Raw genomic sequence first — 17872 nt, 5'->3', positions numbered from 1 at the left:
GAAACCTACCTACCACCACCTCTGCTGCTGTGCCCAACTGCGACAGGTTTCCTGCACAGATGCTCCCTACAGCCCCAGCTGGGACAAAGCAGAAATGGCTCTGGGGCTCCCCCCACCCTCAGGTCAGCTGGGGACAGTGGCATGTAGGTCTCCCATTTCCATTTGTCCAAGGCATAATTAGTAAGGGAGAGGGAGAAGGGGAAGGGAGGCAAGGTGTTGCTGGGTGCAGAGGGGAAGGGAGGGGTGCTAACGGAGGAAGAGTTTCTTGCCTGTTTTGGGGACTTAACAAAAGTCCCTGGCTGCTGTTCCCATAGCGCGTTCTGGACTCCACAGGGACGTGGGTGTCCAGGGCTGTGGGGAACCAGAGACTACGCTATGAAAAGGGGAGTGTGACTATGACATTCACCACCTCTGCATCCATCCCTGGGTGTTTGGGGCATTGCTAATGCTTTAACATTGAAGAGAAATAAAGGCCTCTAGTCTCTGTACTGCTCAAAATACATGCTGAAAATCTCTGACAGAATAGGATAAACAAGACTAATATCTTAGTGGATATTCCTTTTCTTTCCCCTTGCTGCCTGACACACTCTCTCTCACATTCTCTCTCATTAAAGAAGCAGAGATGTTCAGTAAATAGAAGAATTGAAAATGAAACCTGAATTCTGGTCTTACCACTGCCACTGATTCTCTCTACATAAATCTAGGCAACTTCATTCCCTGTAGCTCAGTTCCCCCCTGTATAAAATGGAAGACGATGAAATGTATTCACCTTTATAAAGCACTTCAGGTTCCAGTAGTGAATGGTGGCACCTGTGCTAAATATTCATGACTGTAATGCCCTATTTTATATCAGCACTTAAATTCGTTGAATTTTTATGAAGAGCAGTGACAAAGGTGAATTGAAACACTCAGCCTTGGCTTGTCAGCATGGAAAGTATGTGAAGCCTAGAAACAATCCTGGTCTGAAATCCACTGCTGCATCAGACAGTGTTGTTTTGTAACCATATTTGCTATTTACTCCATTGCAGAGGACATACATTTTCCCTCTGCACAGTAATATATGTGGGCCTGTGACAGGCTTATCTTCCTTGTTTCATTCTGAGATAGCATGGGTGAAGAGCCAGGTGTTCAAGCTGGTGGAATGATTGATTGGGAATCCACTTTTGTGCATTGAGGCACATGGACTGGCCATTAGTCAAATACTCAATGCAGTGCTGTATCATCTGGTGCATGCTAAATAAACTGTGTGGCCCCCTTTGATACTTATTAATATTTATGTACCATTGCTTTATGCAATTATTGTTATCATTTAAAAATCCCAATTTCCTCTCTGTGGACATAATGTCTAAACAGGAAAGAACTAACCTTTCTGTTTAGAAAATTGTTGGCTTCACAAAGAATATATTTGTCTTCTTTACTTGGAGTTTTCAAATATTTTATTTTTAATGAAAATGGAAAAGGCAAACAATAGGTTGTCTGAAAGGAAGGAAAAACCCATGTCTAGAACAAACAGGGGCAGCTATGAATAGACAGTCTTTGCACTATGAAATAACTCATGTCATACCTGTACTGACTTCTGCATACTGGAAGAGGAAGCTTAGATCTATTTTTGGCATACAATGCACTGTACATACACAATATAAAACACAAAGATGGACTAAAATGGCAAGATGCCATTTTTTGTCAACCTCTGTACATGGGAGCAAGAAAGAATTGCTCTAGGCTTGCCTAAGGGCCAGTGGCAGTGTTGGCAAAAGTGTGATTTTATAAGGTGAGATTTAAAGCTTTAGTACCTAATTAGTACCCACTTGCTAGGGCCAGACATTCAAAAAGCCTGAGCCTGAACTGATTCAATCTTTGCAGCTTAGTCTAACCTGGCTAGGCTGAACTGGTTTGTAACTGCACAGACATCCCAGATATGCAGGCATATGCCTGCAGTGGCTCAGGCTGGGGCGTGCTAGAGCAGCCCTCCTGTCTCTTCTACAGCACTGAGCTGAGTGGGGCATGGCCAGACCTCGGCAGGATGCTCTGATTAGCCCAGCAGTGTTTATCATCCCCTAGCTCAGTGTTTATCAATCACCCCATTAAGAAAACAACAGAGCAATATTACCAGCTACCTGCTGATTCAGCAGGGACCTTAGCCAGCATGTGGTCTGCTAGGTAATATACAGACATCTCCTCAGCAAGGCAGAGGGGAGGGGAGAATTCCTGCCTAGCAGGGAGTGGTGGGAGGGATCCCACAGTATCTAGAGCTGCAGTCAGGGAGCAGAGGGGAGGGCCCAGCTCTGTTGTGGAGCAGAGAGCCCCACCCATCCCAGAGAGCATGCTGGGATGCTGGAGTTGTCTGGTTTATCTTAAACCAGCAAGGGGTCTGGGACAGACATTGCATAAACTGGTTTGCCCCAAATCAGTTAAGTCTGATACTACATTCAACCAGGTTTATCTCAGACTGGTTTCAGCCATTCTCAGACTGGTTTATGTGCACTGAACATCTGTTCTCTTACAGGTTTAAGCCAGTTTCTGATCACTTAAACTGGTTTATGCGTAATGTCTGTCCCTAGCCACTGTAAAATGGAAGGTGCCTTATCAGTTGGTGTGTCAGGAATCACCATATTTTGTTGGGAGGAGCTCAGCTGATATGCTTTACTGCTACAGCAGTTCCACAGGCCCACACGTGTGGACCAGAAAGCACAATTCTATCCTTGTTTTGGCTATCAAGTCCTATGGTGGCTGGGAGGGAGCATAGTGACAACTGTGAAGACCCAACTGCTCAGGACACCCTTACAAGATGCAAGATGTTAATTTGTGCAAGTAAGAAAGGGGGATCCTGCTGGTATGTTGAAAAGCCCTGTCACACATGTTTGCATATACAGGTGCCATAAAGACTGATAAGGGTGGCTTGATAGAACAACTATACCTGCAGACCCCCTAGAGGCCATTGCTTGCATTTCTATTTATATTCCAAACTGAGGCACATTGCACCCCAGCCAGCTGCTCCATGTTTGGGGCATAATATGCCTCAAGACGGGGGAGCAGGCAGCCCTGGGCAGCTCCCCTGTCTCTGTGTGCCTCAGCATGGGGGCCTCCCTGTCTCCACATGCCGCTTCCTCGCTGGCAGGGTGCCTCAGTGCAAGGGCTGCTTGCCTGCTAATGATCCCCTGTCTCCATGTATCTCAGTGCAGGGACTCCACAGCAAAGCCCCCACTGAAGCACGTGGAGACAGGAGAGCCCTTGCGCTGAGGCATGTGAAGCAGGGGAGCAGTCAGCTCAGGGCTGCCTGCTCCCCTGTCTCAAGACACACCGCACCCCAGCTAGCTGCAGTGTGGGGGCTCTGCTCCCCCTGGGCTGCCCGCTCCTCCATCTGGACATGTCACTCCCTGGCTAGCAGGTGCATGGGATGCCTCAGCAGGGGGGCTGCCTGCTGGCTACACTTGCTCTGAGACACCATGTGCCCCAGCCAGCACCCTCCTGCTGCACGTGTAGCCAGGAGCTGGGCCTGCAACAAAGGTAAGCACATGCCCCGGCAAGTGTACAACCTTTGGATGCAGCCAGTGGTGTCATCTACCATGAACAAGTACTGCCAAAAGTGAGCCTGGAGATTGGAAAGCCCAACTAGATTCCTTCTGGAAGTCTCAGCTCCTGCACTTCCTTATTCCATGAACAGCTGATCCTGCCAGCTCCCCGTTCGGAGTCTGGCAGCATCTGGTGTGCTTCTCAAAGCCCCAGCTCCTGCATTCATGGATTTTTGTGAGAATATGACCTTTCCTGTGGTTTTGTGGAGCAAGCCCTGAAAATGTGACTCAGAAGTCTCTGAAACCAAAAGCCAGATAAAATGAGCTTAACTTCTTCTCTCTATTTTAATCTCATGATTTTTAAGCCTTTCCCTGATTCTGGATACCTGACTTCTGGTGTTTGAATGCTTAGGGATGGCAGTGCTGTCACATGCAAACAAGCTCATTTGGCACACTAAGTAGCAGGAAAAGTGCTTATACCGGCAAGTGTCCCACTGAAGTCAATCACATCACACACCACAGTAATGCACTATGCTTGACTATAAGTGCTGCATATCCAGACCCCATAAATGTATCTTGTTCCCTGCGTCTCTGCTTGCCACAATACTCGTTCTTGGTGGACAGAAAGTCCCTCCACCTGTTTATTTGTCATAGGGTTTAGAGAACCATGTGCAGTCTTTCAGCTTATGGTGGTTCCTCACACTTCCAAATGTGCTGCTTCCCTCCCAGGTGTAAATGCATTTGCTGCCCTCACAACAGATCTTGTGTCCCTCTCCTGTACTCTGCTCTTTGGGCGGTTGCCCATCTTGTACTTTTTCTGTTTCCACCTGACAAAAATTGCCATTTAGCTAGCTTAATCACATCTGAATATCCACATTGTCACCTCGTTTTATCATGTTAGCCATTTGTTATCATGATAATTTAAACCACCTCCAACATGTTTTATTTTTAGCGGCTGAATTTGTGCTAAGAGGATTATTTTTATCATATTATTTTTTTCAACGTCTATCTGACGTAGGGGCAAAAGTGGCATTTTCCATGCCTTGCAATGATTTCACCACCAGGTACCACTTGGGTTCACTCAGAAATCCAGGGAATTTCTGTTGTAATGCTTCAACAAGACACCAGTTGCTAATCTTGCAATTTCTTCTTGGTGATTTATAGTTCAAGGTTCAGATTAATGAAAAATACAACTTTTTTGGTTTCTAAAAAGATTGTTCCCCATGTTTGCATGCACTTCGCTGCTGGCTGGCCCTGCCATGAATTTCAGTGCTCTCGCACCACGCCCAGGCAGGCCGTACATGGCCACAGTGTCGCAGGTATCTTGCCTTGCTGTGAATTTCAGGGCTCTCCACTCCCCCTCACCCCTGCCCCCTCCAACAGGCAATGCCCCTTTTCCCCACTACTACTTCTCAGAGCTGGCAAGCCTCTTCCATTCCAGTGTCCCAACTTTTAACCTGCTCCTCCCTCGCCCCTCTGCTTTGCTGCTCCCTGCCAAGGGGTGGCTGACCCTGCACCCCTGGAGCGCACCCCAGCTTTCACACCACACCCAGGCCACACTCTAGCTTGAGTATTGTAAGTATCCTTTACAATTATTACTAATATAATTATTAATTTAATCATTAGCATAGACAGAATTACTTGGGATCATTGTCCTCACAAGATACAAAAGAACACAATCATTAGGAATAGGCACCTGGTCCAGTGTGGGATCCAGCAGCTCAGCTCTTTGGGCAGCCACCAGAAGGCAGACAGCCAAAAAAGGGAGATGCATGAGATTTTTATTATAATCATTAGGAAAATACAGTACTCTAATACCAAAAGTTCATTTTGATTATTTTGCTCTACCTGCTGGACAAAGTGAACAGACTGCCCAAAAGTCAGCCATTTGATTTCTTGCCCAGCACCCAGAAATAACTGTGCTCCTTTGTATCTGGATGGGAGAGTATACTGAGCCCATGCAGCGAAACACAGTGAACTAAAAAAATGTGGGTATATAAACAAAACATAAAAATGGAACATTGCATATATCATCTTTGAAAAGAGTCAGCGAAGCATAGTCCAAGCAGCTACTTACTGAAATATCTGAACATTTGTCATTTTTCTGCATTTTTAAATCTTGTGCACTGTAGGCTGGGCAGCTGAGTAGCAGGCAAGCCTGGAAGCAGGACAAACAAACACAGCATAGACTGTTCTTACCCTGAACAGAGACAAAAAATAGTAATCATTGGTAAATACTGGCATGTTCATATATTAAACTAAATTATTAATTTTTAAACTTAAAAATCATTATTTCAAGTGCATGTTTAGTTGTATTCACACAATACTATCCCTTTGTCTCTATTTAGAAACTGTCTATATTGTGGTGGAGAGAGGCTTAAAGTTTATACACTGCTAAAGGTGAATTCTCAATTGCTTTTTCAGTACAGGTTTCCCACTATTTATGCGGTAGATGTGTTCCCAGGGAATGGCGCATAAATCGAATTCACATAAAGCAAACCCAGTTTACAATGAAACAGCTAGGGAGGCATTCCCACAGTGGTGAGCGAGGGAGTGAGGCTGGGGCTGGGGAAGGGGTGGAGAGAGGGGCACAGCGCAGCCCAGTGGCTGCAAGCAGGGGCAGCACTGGGCTCTTCATGGCACCTGTGGTGGATGGCAGCCCCACTCACCCCACTTCTCCCCACTCACCATGCCCTGAACCCCCCGGCATGGTGCAGCCCAGTGGCATCCGCTGCTTCCAGGGCTGCAGCAGGGGTGAGCAGCAGCTTGCAGCAGGACAAGAGCAGGCTGGAGCTGGCAGCTGCTGCAGGCTGGGGCTGGCCGTGGCACCTGGCTCTTCCCAGCACTCGGCAGTGGTGCTGAGAGGGCAGGTTGCGGGGGGCTACGCCAATTTTGGGGTGGCAGCACCCCCCCTCCCTTCACTGCAGCCCACCCCAAGCACTAGGAACAGCCTAGTGCCACCACTGGCCCCAGCCTGCTCCCATCTCACTGCAGGCAGCTGCCCGCCCCTGCTGCAGCCCTGGGAGCAGTGGACACTGCCTGCTTGCAGCCACTGAGTTATGCCACGCCAAGGGTTTCAGGGCACAGTGCTCTGGAGGAAGCAGAGCCCTGTGGGATTCAGGGCACAGCCCAGTGGCTGCAAGCCACTGGCTTTGGCCACTCACAGATTAGCTGCAGTAGTGGCCTTTCCTTTCCCCTTCCCCCCCTCACAAACTCACAGACTTACCTGCTTGGAGGAGGGGGGACTGCACCTATGCTGATTTGCATAACAGCAAATTTACCTTGCATATAATAAATTTGAGGTATAAAAAGGGTCATTGCATAAGAGCAAATTCGTATAAATTGAACCCACATAAATCAAGGGAAACCTGTATTATGAATCTAAGGATATTACAAGTAGCGAATAGGTACCTGGCGGTGACATTGCCACTTGAGAAGGAAATGGTGTTGGGTGTCCCTCTCAGCCTTCGTGTGTTCTTCTCTGCTGCCTGTTGTGATCAGTGGGAGCAACATGGAGCATAGCAATCAGAAGCTAAAAATAGGAGGGAGGGAAGGAATGTGGGATGGGGAGAGAATTTAAGAGCAAGTATAAGAATTTGGTCAGGAAAACCACCATGTAGTGCCTCCTGCCCTGAACTTGGGTACCCCTCCTGTATGCCAGAGATGGGAACAGGGAGGTGAGGTGGAGAAAGGCAGCTGATGGCCAAGGAAGGGAAAAGAGTGCCCTCTCACCCCAAACCTTGCGCTGCAACTGCGGGGCTTCATATTGTGCAATACCTTGCACCTTCCTTCACACCAATTAAATCCACCAACTCTATTTACATCAAAGTTGAAGTAAACAATGCACCTCCACACCCTCAGGGCACAGTCAAGTGTCGGATGTCACTTACAATGTGTCCGTAAAGCAGTATTGTCTTTCAAGTCCCACATCGCAAAGTGGCTTTCACCCTGCACTCGAAAGCTGCGCTGCATTCAACTTCAGCAGCAGCAGCCTGCACTCTTCTCGAGCGCTGCATTAGCATTCCTGTGCCACCCAGGAGCAACTCTCTCCACTGGGCTGAGTCCTTCTGCCTGTCTGGTGTGCTGCTGTTTGGTCATGCACCTCAGATGTCTCTGGTCGATACCCCCCTCCCCCCCTGCCAACCTAGTTGTGGAGTAAAAAAAATTCCAGAAAGGCTGGTGCCAGACTGGGAAAGAGCACCAAAACCCAGGAAAAAAAGTGTGCCAAAACCCCACGTAAAAAATGGGGGGAGAAGATTTTGCAGGAGGAAGCCACTTTGGGTTACTTTGCAAAGTGCATGTGTGTGACATGGAATGATTGTGGTATCCCGATGCCAACACCCAGGGATGCTGGCAAGCTAGACTCATGACGGGGTGCCACCTCAAAATGATCCCGCACTACACTACCCACTCGCTTCTGGGTTGAGGGTGGGGATCCTGCCTTATCCCCCTTATCACCAGGCAGAGGCACAACAACAGGAGGTGCTGCCCCTACAGCCTCCTCCGAAGTGCCTTCCAGAGAAGGAGACCTGCCTCTAGGGGAACTTGGAGGGGAGTGGAACACAAACTCAGATTCCCCCGTCCCCAGAATTTCCTTTGCTATGGCCCTCAGCTCCTCTACTTCCAGATCCAGCTCTTCCTCTGGCACTGGAAGGCTCATGCTGGGAACTGAAATTGGGGTGGAGAATGTCATGCTGGTGCTGGTTAGTGGTGGTGGTGCAGGTGCAGGCACTGCTACCACCTCCTTGCTCCCACTAGCAGCAGGAGACTCATCGCTGCCAGGAAAGGTGCAGGGAACTTACAGGTCTCCTTCTGCCCCCTCTTCCTCCCCTGGCAGAAGACCTGGCACCTGCCTTTCCAGCATGCTTCATACTGTTTGGTGTGCTGCAAAATGTGTGTGCGTGTGTAATATATGTTGTGTTTTTCTGCACAGTGATGACACACTGTCAGGGAAAACACAGATTTCTTTTTGTGGGGGGAAAGAATCAAGACAGACTAACAAGAATGAATAAGAGGATTTTGAGGGAAGAATGGATAGGGATAACAATTGAGATTGTAGGCAAGGGTAAGTAGGAAAGGATTGGATACAATTTACAAGAAGAGAGACTAGCTAGCAAGAGACTAAGCCTTTCAGATGCTGCTGCTCCAAGAGAGAGACGGCTCACTAAAGGCACAGATCACAGCTTGATATGTTGTTACTGTCATTCCCCCAGAGCACAGTGATTGGAAGGGAACTCAGGGAAAGATCACAGTCACTGGCCAGCTGCAGATGTCAATATCAGAGAAGTCTTTCCCCACCCTCAGCCGTTTCCATGTATGGAAGATCACCCCCTCCCCCTCCCGCTTCTCAGTTTCTGTTCCCTGCAAGCCTTCTGAATCTCTGAATCTCTCTGAATCAATTCTGAGGCTTCTGGTTCAATGCAGATCTTTTTATGGGTCTCCTGATTTGATTCAGATTTAGAGATTTGGCGACCAAATAGGGCTGAATTCCCTCCAAATCGAATCGGGTACCAAAGCTTCACACAGCCCTACCGTGTAGTCTAAGCTTTAGCAAGGAAGGGCATTTTAAAGCCATTGTAAAATAATATGAATGGCATAAGAAGGAGGAAGGGAGGGGATGAACTAACCTGAAACAGGTACTCACTGCCAAGGAGAACTAGGAGAGTGGGAATGTTCATAGGGACCTGGTGGTCAGGAAATGAAATAGGTTTGTGATGTGACTGAGCGTCAAAAAAGGGCAGTGTGATTCTGCACAGGCTATGTTGAGGTCTCCTAGCATGGGAAGGGCCCTGTCTGTGCCAGCATTTTCTCTTAGCACCTGTTGAGGTCCCTGCGTGGTAACTAGGGTGAGAGCTGAACAATGTCAAGACCCTTCAAAGGGAAGTGGCAACAACTCCATCACCTGGGAACATTCAGATTTAGACCACAGAAAACAGAGAGGAACATGCTGTGGGGACCAATGTTGCCCCAACAGATGACATTAGTGTCACCATGTCAATCACTATGAGACTTTTTTTCTCCCACCTCTGAGATCTGGGGGGGACAGATCTTCTTTTGTACTTCAAGATCCCCAGTAACTTTAGTGGGGTTGCACATAGCAGCAGTGGGAACAACACATGACCTTGTGTTACCCTGCCCCAGCCATTGCGCATCCTGGTAGAAGAGAAGAGGATTCTTGGTTTTGTGCTATTCTATATGTGCATTATATGTATTTTTGGTGATTCCTACCTGAAGACTCAATGGGTCTTTGGGTCAGTGGGACTTTGTACAGTCCCAAGGAAGATCTGGGGTTCAGGAACTCCAGACTTCTAGTCTTGGCTTGGCTGAAGGGTCCCCATGTGACCAGGGCAAGCTGCTTTGCCAGTTTCTCCACCAAAAGAACATGTGTTTCCCTAAGGATGGACTAATATTTATAAAACTCATGCAGTGTTTGTCATGGGGATGTTGAGGCACTCATGTTTTCAGCATAGCTCTTCTCTCTGGTCTCCACTGGCAGTTTATGAAGTTGAGTCATTGTCCTCTGAATCTTCAAGCTGCTGCCTCAGCAAACAAATTCACCCGCTCCTATCACAATCGCCTGTTTGAAAGCCTGTTGCACTTCACAGCCCATGCTGGATGCTCTCCAGTGACTTAATGTCTTCAGTCAAGCAAGGTGAGTAAAACTGATGAAAGTATCCTTAACTAAAGAGCCATAAAATTCTAATAGCGCTGTAATGTTCTTGGTGAGCCTAAAGGGAAGCCAATCAATAGTTATGGGGCTAAGGCACAATTTATGAGCTTAATTAATCAAATGTAGTCATTCCCCTTTGTGTGCTGGATACTTCTGCAGTTCCTGTGGTGAAGAGCAGTATCAGGCATTTACAGTCCTTTCTTGATGACACCCTGTGCCCTCCCATTCCAGAGAAGGAGGCTGCCTGTAGGAAATGATGGAGTTCTGTGACCCGACTAAGGAGGCTCTTCCCATTGTAATGGTAGCAGGTCCCAGCCTAGAAGCCAATACTTTTTCATAGTGAGTTGTTAGGATGAAAGAGGAGCTTTGGACTGCTTTGAATTAACTTCCCCTATAGATATTTGCATGCACCCCAACAATAACAAAGTAGTAAGGAAATGAATAGCCTCCTTCCAGGTTTCAGCAATGCTTATCAAAGCAGCTAAAGCTTAAACAATAGTTTAAAATATCCTGACATTACCCACTTAATTATTTAAATGTCTCCTGGAACAAAATGTTTAAGAGGAAACCCCAAGCCAGGGGTTTCAAACTCATCTGGCTCTGTTGGTTGGATGCATGGCACATGGCTGGTAGGCCTATGCAAAGTGGCAAGTATTCGATTTGGATTTTGTCTATTTGGAAGGATAGTGATTCAATTCAGTGATTCAGATCACTGTCCTGATTCGATTCATCTGAAGATTCAGTGCTGATTTAGAGATTCAGCCATAGCCTAAACAGGCAGCAGTCCTCAACCACGCTGGACACAGCTGCCTCCAGCTGGTAAGTCTGTTGTGGTGGGCGGAGGGGGAAGGGAAGGGGCGTGGGGCTGAAACAAGATCAATGCCCCCATAGCGAGGGAGGGATTGGTTCTGGGGCTGAGACAAGCTGCCCAGCCAGGGCAGAGGGGCACAGGACTTGGGGAGGGGGATACCTGTCACTGTGTGCCACCGGTCCGGGAGGGCATGCGAGTGGGCACGTGCTCCAGGATCTGCACAGGGTCGGTTGGGCTAGACCATACTCCAGGAGGCTAGTTCCAGCCGCTCGCCACCAGGCTGCACTCCATGGGACAGGTGGAGCCAGAGCTGTGCACTGGGTGGCTAGCTTCAGTCGCAGCCTGGAGTGCAGCCTTGGCTCCACCTGCCCACAAAGAGCAGTGGAGCAGGGGCTATGCGGGGGCTGCAGCCACCATAAAATTTCCCATAGCCCCTGCTGCCAGCCTTTCCCTGATCTGGGTGCATGCGCCTGCCCCCATTCCCTGCCACTGCTCACCCAGCTGGTGGGGCTTGTCGGGGAGGCTTGAATCTCCTCTGAATTGAATCGGCTACCAACACTTCATACAGCCCTAATGGCTGGCCCTGCAGGACAAACTGGGTCCATGGATCTGTGCCTCGCTCCTCACCCTGCAATCCTGGATCCATTGCACTCACCGCTTGCCTGGCCAATTCAGGACTGCACTGCATGTAGTGCCCATTGGGGGTTGATCCAGGGCTCATGCCACATGGGGCACCCACTCAAACTGGTCTGGGACCAACTCTGGACATAGTGCCTGCCCTGGAACGGTCAGGAGGGCACACAGGCAGAGAGGACACATGCAGCCGGGGTCTCAGACTGGCTGGAGAGGATGCTGTGTGTGGTACGTGTCCCAGACCATGTTGGGTGGGTGCTGCATGTCCCAAAGCAGCTGGGGGTGGGGGGTGGTTACAGGGTCTATGTCGCATGTAGGTCAGCTCCAGACCCAAGGGCAGCACCACAGTCTGGATGCTGGGGCTCCATGGGCTGGATCTGGCCAGCAGCGAAGCCCTCAAGGACTCTGTCAAGTCAGCAGTGCTCATGTGGCACACTATTGAAAGGGGGCTGGTGGAGCCTTGGAAGGCCTGTTCCAGACTGTCATGCTGGGAGGCTGCTGCCTGTGAGTTTAGTTCACTAGGGTTTAGCTTTGGGCTGTGTCCTGAGGAAGAGCAGCACAAGCTGCAGAACGGGCTAGGCAAAAGAGCTTCTGCTTTAATTTCAGCAGCCTTCTGAGGGCGCTCCATGGTCTGGAATGGCCAGGATCTGTATTTCAGAGGCACCACCCCTCCTGCCTCTATCACAGTACTGGAGCTTGTAAAGGGTCTGTGTAGGCTTGTGTATTCTGGCCTTACATTAGTCTGCGGTGAGAGAAGTGTTACCCCTTTTTAACACACTCACCTGCATCTTCTCAGCAGGTTCTTAGAAATATGAGGCTTATCTCTCTAGAGCCTGAGACATGAGGAACAAATAGCTCCATGTCTACGTGTCCCTCCCCTGACTGCCATGCACTATGAGGAGACTGATTCAAGGATCCTGCCATTTAGAGAATCTAAGAAAAGGGATGGAAGAACCCTGTTAGGTACCTGCCTATGTACCTGGCTTCCTACATAGGGCTTCATTAAATTTAAGTCTCATGAACTGGGATTGTCTCAGGAAAACAGTCACTTTGCAACTGGTTTAACTAGAGCTGGCTCCACTACAAAATCTGACCTCTATGTTTTGAATGTATATCAAAATCAATACCTATGTCCGACTTCCCCAGTACATATATAAAAGACTGAACAAAAATCTCAGAACCACCTCTTTGTGGGATTTTGCCATCTCAATCTGGATATGAATTTGGTAGTATGAACTTAAATCTGTTCCTACTGCTTTAATTGGAAGTGGAAAGATATGGGATGTGGAGAAGGAGGAAGAGACTGGCCTTAGGGCATGGGATCTCAGCAGTCAAGGTTTAATGTGAAATACTTCTTGGTATAACCTCAGCCTCACAGGGGCATGGGTAAATATTTCACATTTGCACTGATTAAAAGATGTCAAATATTTTCAGAGCACTTTGAGAAATGCACAAATTCAAAAGAAAGCCGAGGCATAGGTTCTACTGATAGAGCTACAGGGTTCTTTTTAAATTATGCTATGTAGCAGGTTAGTTATTCAACAGCTTATTTCCTCCTTGCAAACAGCTCCTGTGCAATGGAGATGATGCAGGAACAAATTGAAGTCCTAAATCTTATCCAGTCCAACAGCACCACCCAGGGGAGGATGAGCACAATCCACTCTCTTCCACTGTCTTTTTTCTCTTAGATGAGAATTCTTTACTGTCTGGTCTACATACAGTTTCTATGCCAAGATGACTATGTTGCTTAGAGTGGAGATATTTTTTACTGACATAGTTATGCCAATGCAATGCTTATTGTAGGCAGAGTTCTAATGGTGTAAAAGAAATATATTTTTTATTAAAAAATGAAATATGTCATACCACAAGTACATTTGAACTAATGAAATTGCATTCAGGTCCACCAGAGTTGTACTTCTTTAACTTTGCTGGTATTGTTAAAACAGTATAAACATGTAAATAAGGTTCAACTGACCAATACGTTTATCTAACAAATCCATTCACTATGTCTTCTTAGCACAGCAGTGGAAGGCTTGCTTCTCTCCTTGACCATACAGGTATTTCCCCTTTCTAAGTTTTAACTGCACAAATGTACAAAATCATACATGCATATGTATGTGTATATGTATATATACATTTAGGACATGCTTTACTGTCTCACCAATGCACATTGAATCAGGCTTCTATTGTAACCCTGCAGATTGTGAGTCTGATGAAACTCTGGAAAATACTTGATGGAAGAAATGAATATGATCTTGGTTCTTCTTAATTCAGTAGTCTAATCTCAACACAAAATACGGGTGAATAGCTCCGATATGGGTACAAGAATCAATCTGTGCCCACCCGATTTTCTTGTAGCACTTCATTTAGCTGCTATTCCTTTAACCTCAGAATCTTGTTCACAGTACTATAACTTGTTAAAAGATGAGAATTACTTTATTTTCTATTTTATTTCAATAGGACTTGGGTAGCTAAATCTCAAGAAAGTTTTTGAAAATCCCAGCCTTAATGCTTATGATGCTTGTAGCATAAAGACCAATTACTTCTAAAATGTGCTCCACAGGGTACATGCAATCAGTTCCAGGCCCTAATGATTCAAGCACCCTACTTCAGTTGGAACAGGGGCATCACCACTGACTGTTCAACAGAAAGTCATGCAGACAACCACTCAAATGACACTGAAACAATTTATTTTCCCCTTTCAAAGGTGGGCACAAGCTGGGGACACCTGCTCCAATGATGACTGTGAGAAATGCTTATTGACAACAGCCTTCATATCCCTGAGGAAGTTTGTTGTTTCAAATGATGCAAGAAGAGGTCATAATAAAGGAAGGAAGCCCATGCTCCACACAGTGCAACATTTTCACATATTGTTCACTACAGAATTCTTTGAGACATTGTCCAGTGATCTGGCTATTCACACTCCACCTCAGGTTGAGGCAGTACAACAAAATATTCTTTACAATGAAGTTGCAGTGGACAAGCATGGAGGTTGAAGTTAAGGGCTCTTTGTGCCTGCTGAAAGATCTAAATAAGCAATTCTATGCAGGATAGAACAAATACTCAAGTGGTGTCCCAGGAGAGCGTGGGGGCTCCCCAGCATGCTTAGCAGCAGACCTGGAAGTGGACCAGAAGCACTTCTGGTCCATTTCTGGGTCTGCTGGAGAGCATGCTGGGCCCCCCTGCACCCCCTCCCAGCTTAGCGATAGGTGCCTCCTGCATCTGGGGGGGCACCTGGGGTCCCCACATGGCTGATTGCTGAGCCAGGGTGGCATGGGGGGGGCCCTCAGTGCACTCCCCGGCAGACCCAGAAGTGGACTGGAAATACTGCCGGTCTACTCCTGGGTTCACCACCGAGCACATGGGGGGACCCCCCACATTCCTGTGGGAAGCTCCATCTGCCCCAGCATTGCAGCATTCATGAGCTGCGCTGGTACTTTGCAGTATGTAGAAAAAACATATAAAGCTGTGTCTATGTCCAAATCGCTGATTCTCTGACTCAGCATCGAATTTTCAGATTTGGATTCAGCTGAATTGAATCGGGGACTGTGATCTGAATCAACTAATTGAATCACCATCTCCGATTTGGGCCAAATCCAAATCTGAATAGAATAGGGCCCACTTCGCACACCCCTAATGAACAGTTTTTTCAACTATGAGATTGTTGCAATACATTGCAGTTCCATAACATTAGATTTCTTTTTCACTTTTTTTTCTGTAAGAATTTGGCAAGACAGGTTATTTAAAAACCAGCCGATATCCTGATGGTCCTCAGGCCATCGCATGTATTGACTCCTTTGCATAAAGATTCTAACTGGTTTGTATTTCATCAACTGATACTGAGAAAGTGACCCAACCACCACCACAATGAGGACATCTTTCAAATCACAGAAGTATCTGTTTTGGGCAAAATTAAAGGCTTCCACGCACCACCCATCCTTGAGAAACTGCCTTGTCACAATGCAGATCGTCTTTCTGCTGTTCCAAATCGCGTCACGGATATTACTGATATGATCTTCCCCTGGCAGGAAATCTCTTTCTTCAAAGCACAAAGTGAATCTGTTTTTGTCAGAGTACTGAGAATCCAGGTGCTTTAGTAAAGAATTCTGAATCCATTCAAAGTCTTTTCTGCTGTAGCATAGATAGGCATCATATAGATATGCACTTGTATCTGGTGCTTGACGAAGGTCATCTACCAAAATTCTCATAATTGTCTTATACCAGACAAAACAAGTCCCCCGAAGGTGAATAAAAATGATGACTGCTGTTATGAACATTACCAGAACAACCGAGGTGAAGATGAACACTGCAAACTGTAGAGGCTTCAGGATTTCATCTTCATTACAACCATCGAATAACAATAAAGAGAGTGGAACCCCTGCAAAAGCAGGTGGGTGTATACAGTATATGTCATCCTGTGAACCAGCTAAAGTCGTATTGGTTTGATTTAACCACAACAGCAGGTTGCTTAAAGTGCAATCACAGACATACCTGTTATGTGTTATATCCAGGATGCTCAAAGTCATAAAGACAGCAGGGTCAGGAGAAAGAAGTTGGTTTCCAGATATGTTAAGGTTGTTCAGGCTCTCAGGAAAAACACCAGGAGAGAGGTAAGACAACAGGTTGGAGGCTAGGTTGAGTCTGTTTAGTGATGTTAGGCCCCTAAAAATATCCTGTGGAAGGGTAGTAAGGTAGTTGTTGTTCAGGTGAAGGACCTGAAGTTTGGAAAGTGCCCAGAACACATCCAGACATAAATTTCTGTCCCACACAAGCTCTATCATATTTTCTCCAAGATCCAAGTAGATTAACTGGCTGTTTGCTGTAACATTATCAGGTTTTACACAGTATGAGAAACGATTTTGTTTTAAAAAGATATACTGAATATCTGGAATTTGGGAAAGAATGTAAAAGTCACCCAAGTTTTCCAACCTGTTTCTTTCCAAGTCAAGGTACGTGGCAGCTATCGTTTGGTCTCTTAAAGATACTAACTTATTTTCTCCTAAATAAGTAGTAGTCAGGGTCGGGAGAAGAGGAAGAATTTTAATAGCATTATCACGGAGATTCACCATCTTTAATCTTAGTAGGTCCTTGAATGAATTCTCCCTAATTGCCCCAATATGATTTTGCTGCAAATCGATAATGGCTACATTATGAAGCCCCTCAAAAGTGAAATCATACAGCTCCCCCAGAAGGTTATATGATAGATTGAGAAAGTTTAGCTTTCCCAGGCCAAAAAATGCTCCCTTTTGGATCTGATTTATTTTGTTCTTGTAAAGGTTCAGCCATTCCAAATCAGTGAGGTTTTGAAAAACACAAGGGTTGAGAGAGAAAATATAACCCTGTGAAATATCAAGCAAACGAAGGCCACTTCTTGCTAGCCCTGCAAATGTGGAGTTGTCTGGTTCTTTGATATTCGCAAACCCAAATCCCATACCCATTATGTGATGGGAGAGTTTCAGAAAAGTAATTGAAGTTCCCTCTACAGCTGTGCTGAAGTTTCGCACTGTATCTACATTCCAGCCATTGCTACCAACATCCAGTGTGTCCAGGTTAATATTTCTTAAAGGATTTCCACACTTGGCCCAGTTCATTGAACTTGAATGACGATATAAGACATTAGAATTGAGACTAAATATTAAAGAGGTTTTTCCTTGGAAGCTATGAAGGTTTCCTTCACACAAGATCTGTATCCAGTTGTATTTCAGGTTCACCCTTTTCAAAGATTTTAGATTGTAAAACAAGGGATGAGGACGAAGGCTCGTGATCCTGTTTGAAGAAAGATCCAAATCTTCTAAAGAAATCAAATCTTGAAAATAGTTATCTTGCAAAATGTAATCCCCAAGAGCATTGCCAAAGAGCCGGAGAACAGTTAAATTTGGCAAACGCACAAAAGCATCCGGATCCAGATAAAGATGTGTATTGTGTCCTAAATCTAAAACTTGAAGGTTTGGCAGGTTCTCAAAAGCTGCTTTCCCTATTGTAACACCATCGGTAAACTGTGATCCTATTTCCAAAAGCAGTAACTGCTCTAGAAGAGGGAAGGAGTTTGCATTCACTTGCTTGATGTTATTGAAACTTAGCAGAAATTTAACAGTGTCACTGGGGACAAGTGGAATCTCTGTAAGATTGCAAAAATAATACATGGAAATTTGGTGTTTTGAAAAGCAGCTTGCTGATGCAAAGATTTCTCTTGCTAATAATGACATTCCTATGAGAAGTATTAACTGCTGATGTAATATCATGATG

The 17872-nt window shown here is 46.3% G+C and overlaps 1 protein-coding gene and 1 long non-coding RNA gene across 24 annotated transcripts in view; one reads left to right on the top strand and one right to left on the bottom strand.

Annotated features, from left to right (window-relative positions):
* LOC149873619 (uncharacterized) overlaps positions 1–14458 on the top strand; it is a 25580-nt gene extending 11122 nt beyond the window's left edge. Inside the window, exon 2 of the long non-coding RNA XR_016442501.1 lies at positions 10009–14458. This is a non-coding gene — a long non-coding RNA (uncharacterized LOC149873619). The remainder of the gene's footprint in view (positions 1–10008) is intronic.
* Positions 1–17872, bottom strand: part of TLR5 (toll like receptor 5) — a 158271-nt gene that overhangs the window by 107928 nt on the left and 32471 nt on the right. For 15 of the 23 annotated variants that reach the window (XR_016442480.1, XR_016442493.1, XR_016442479.1 and 12 more), the window contains 2 exons: positions 6924–7044; positions 5590–5712 (listed from right to left, as the gene is read on the bottom strand). Coding sequence is in view for 8 of the 23 variants with exons in the window: in XM_090048295.1 (XP_089904421.1) it covers positions 15280–17872 (2593 nt within the window). In the remaining 15 variants the exon portion in view is untranslated. Of the gene's footprint in view, positions 1–5589; positions 5713–6923; positions 7045–13469 lie in introns of those variants that run through there. The other 8 variants (XM_090048295.1, XM_090048275.1, XM_090048312.1 and 5 more) reach the window with 1 other exon arrangement.

Source organism: Crocodylus siamensis, chromosome 1 (assembly GCF_052110815.1).
Source record: "Crocodylus siamensis isolate JL-2025a chromosome 1, ASM5211081v1, whole genome shotgun sequence".
Lineage (NCBI taxonomy): Eukaryota > Metazoa > Chordata > Crocodylia > Crocodylidae > Crocodylus > Crocodylus siamensis.
The sequence above is the reverse complement of the archived record's forward strand: the minus strand, read 5'-3'. Positions and strand labels throughout refer to the sequence as shown.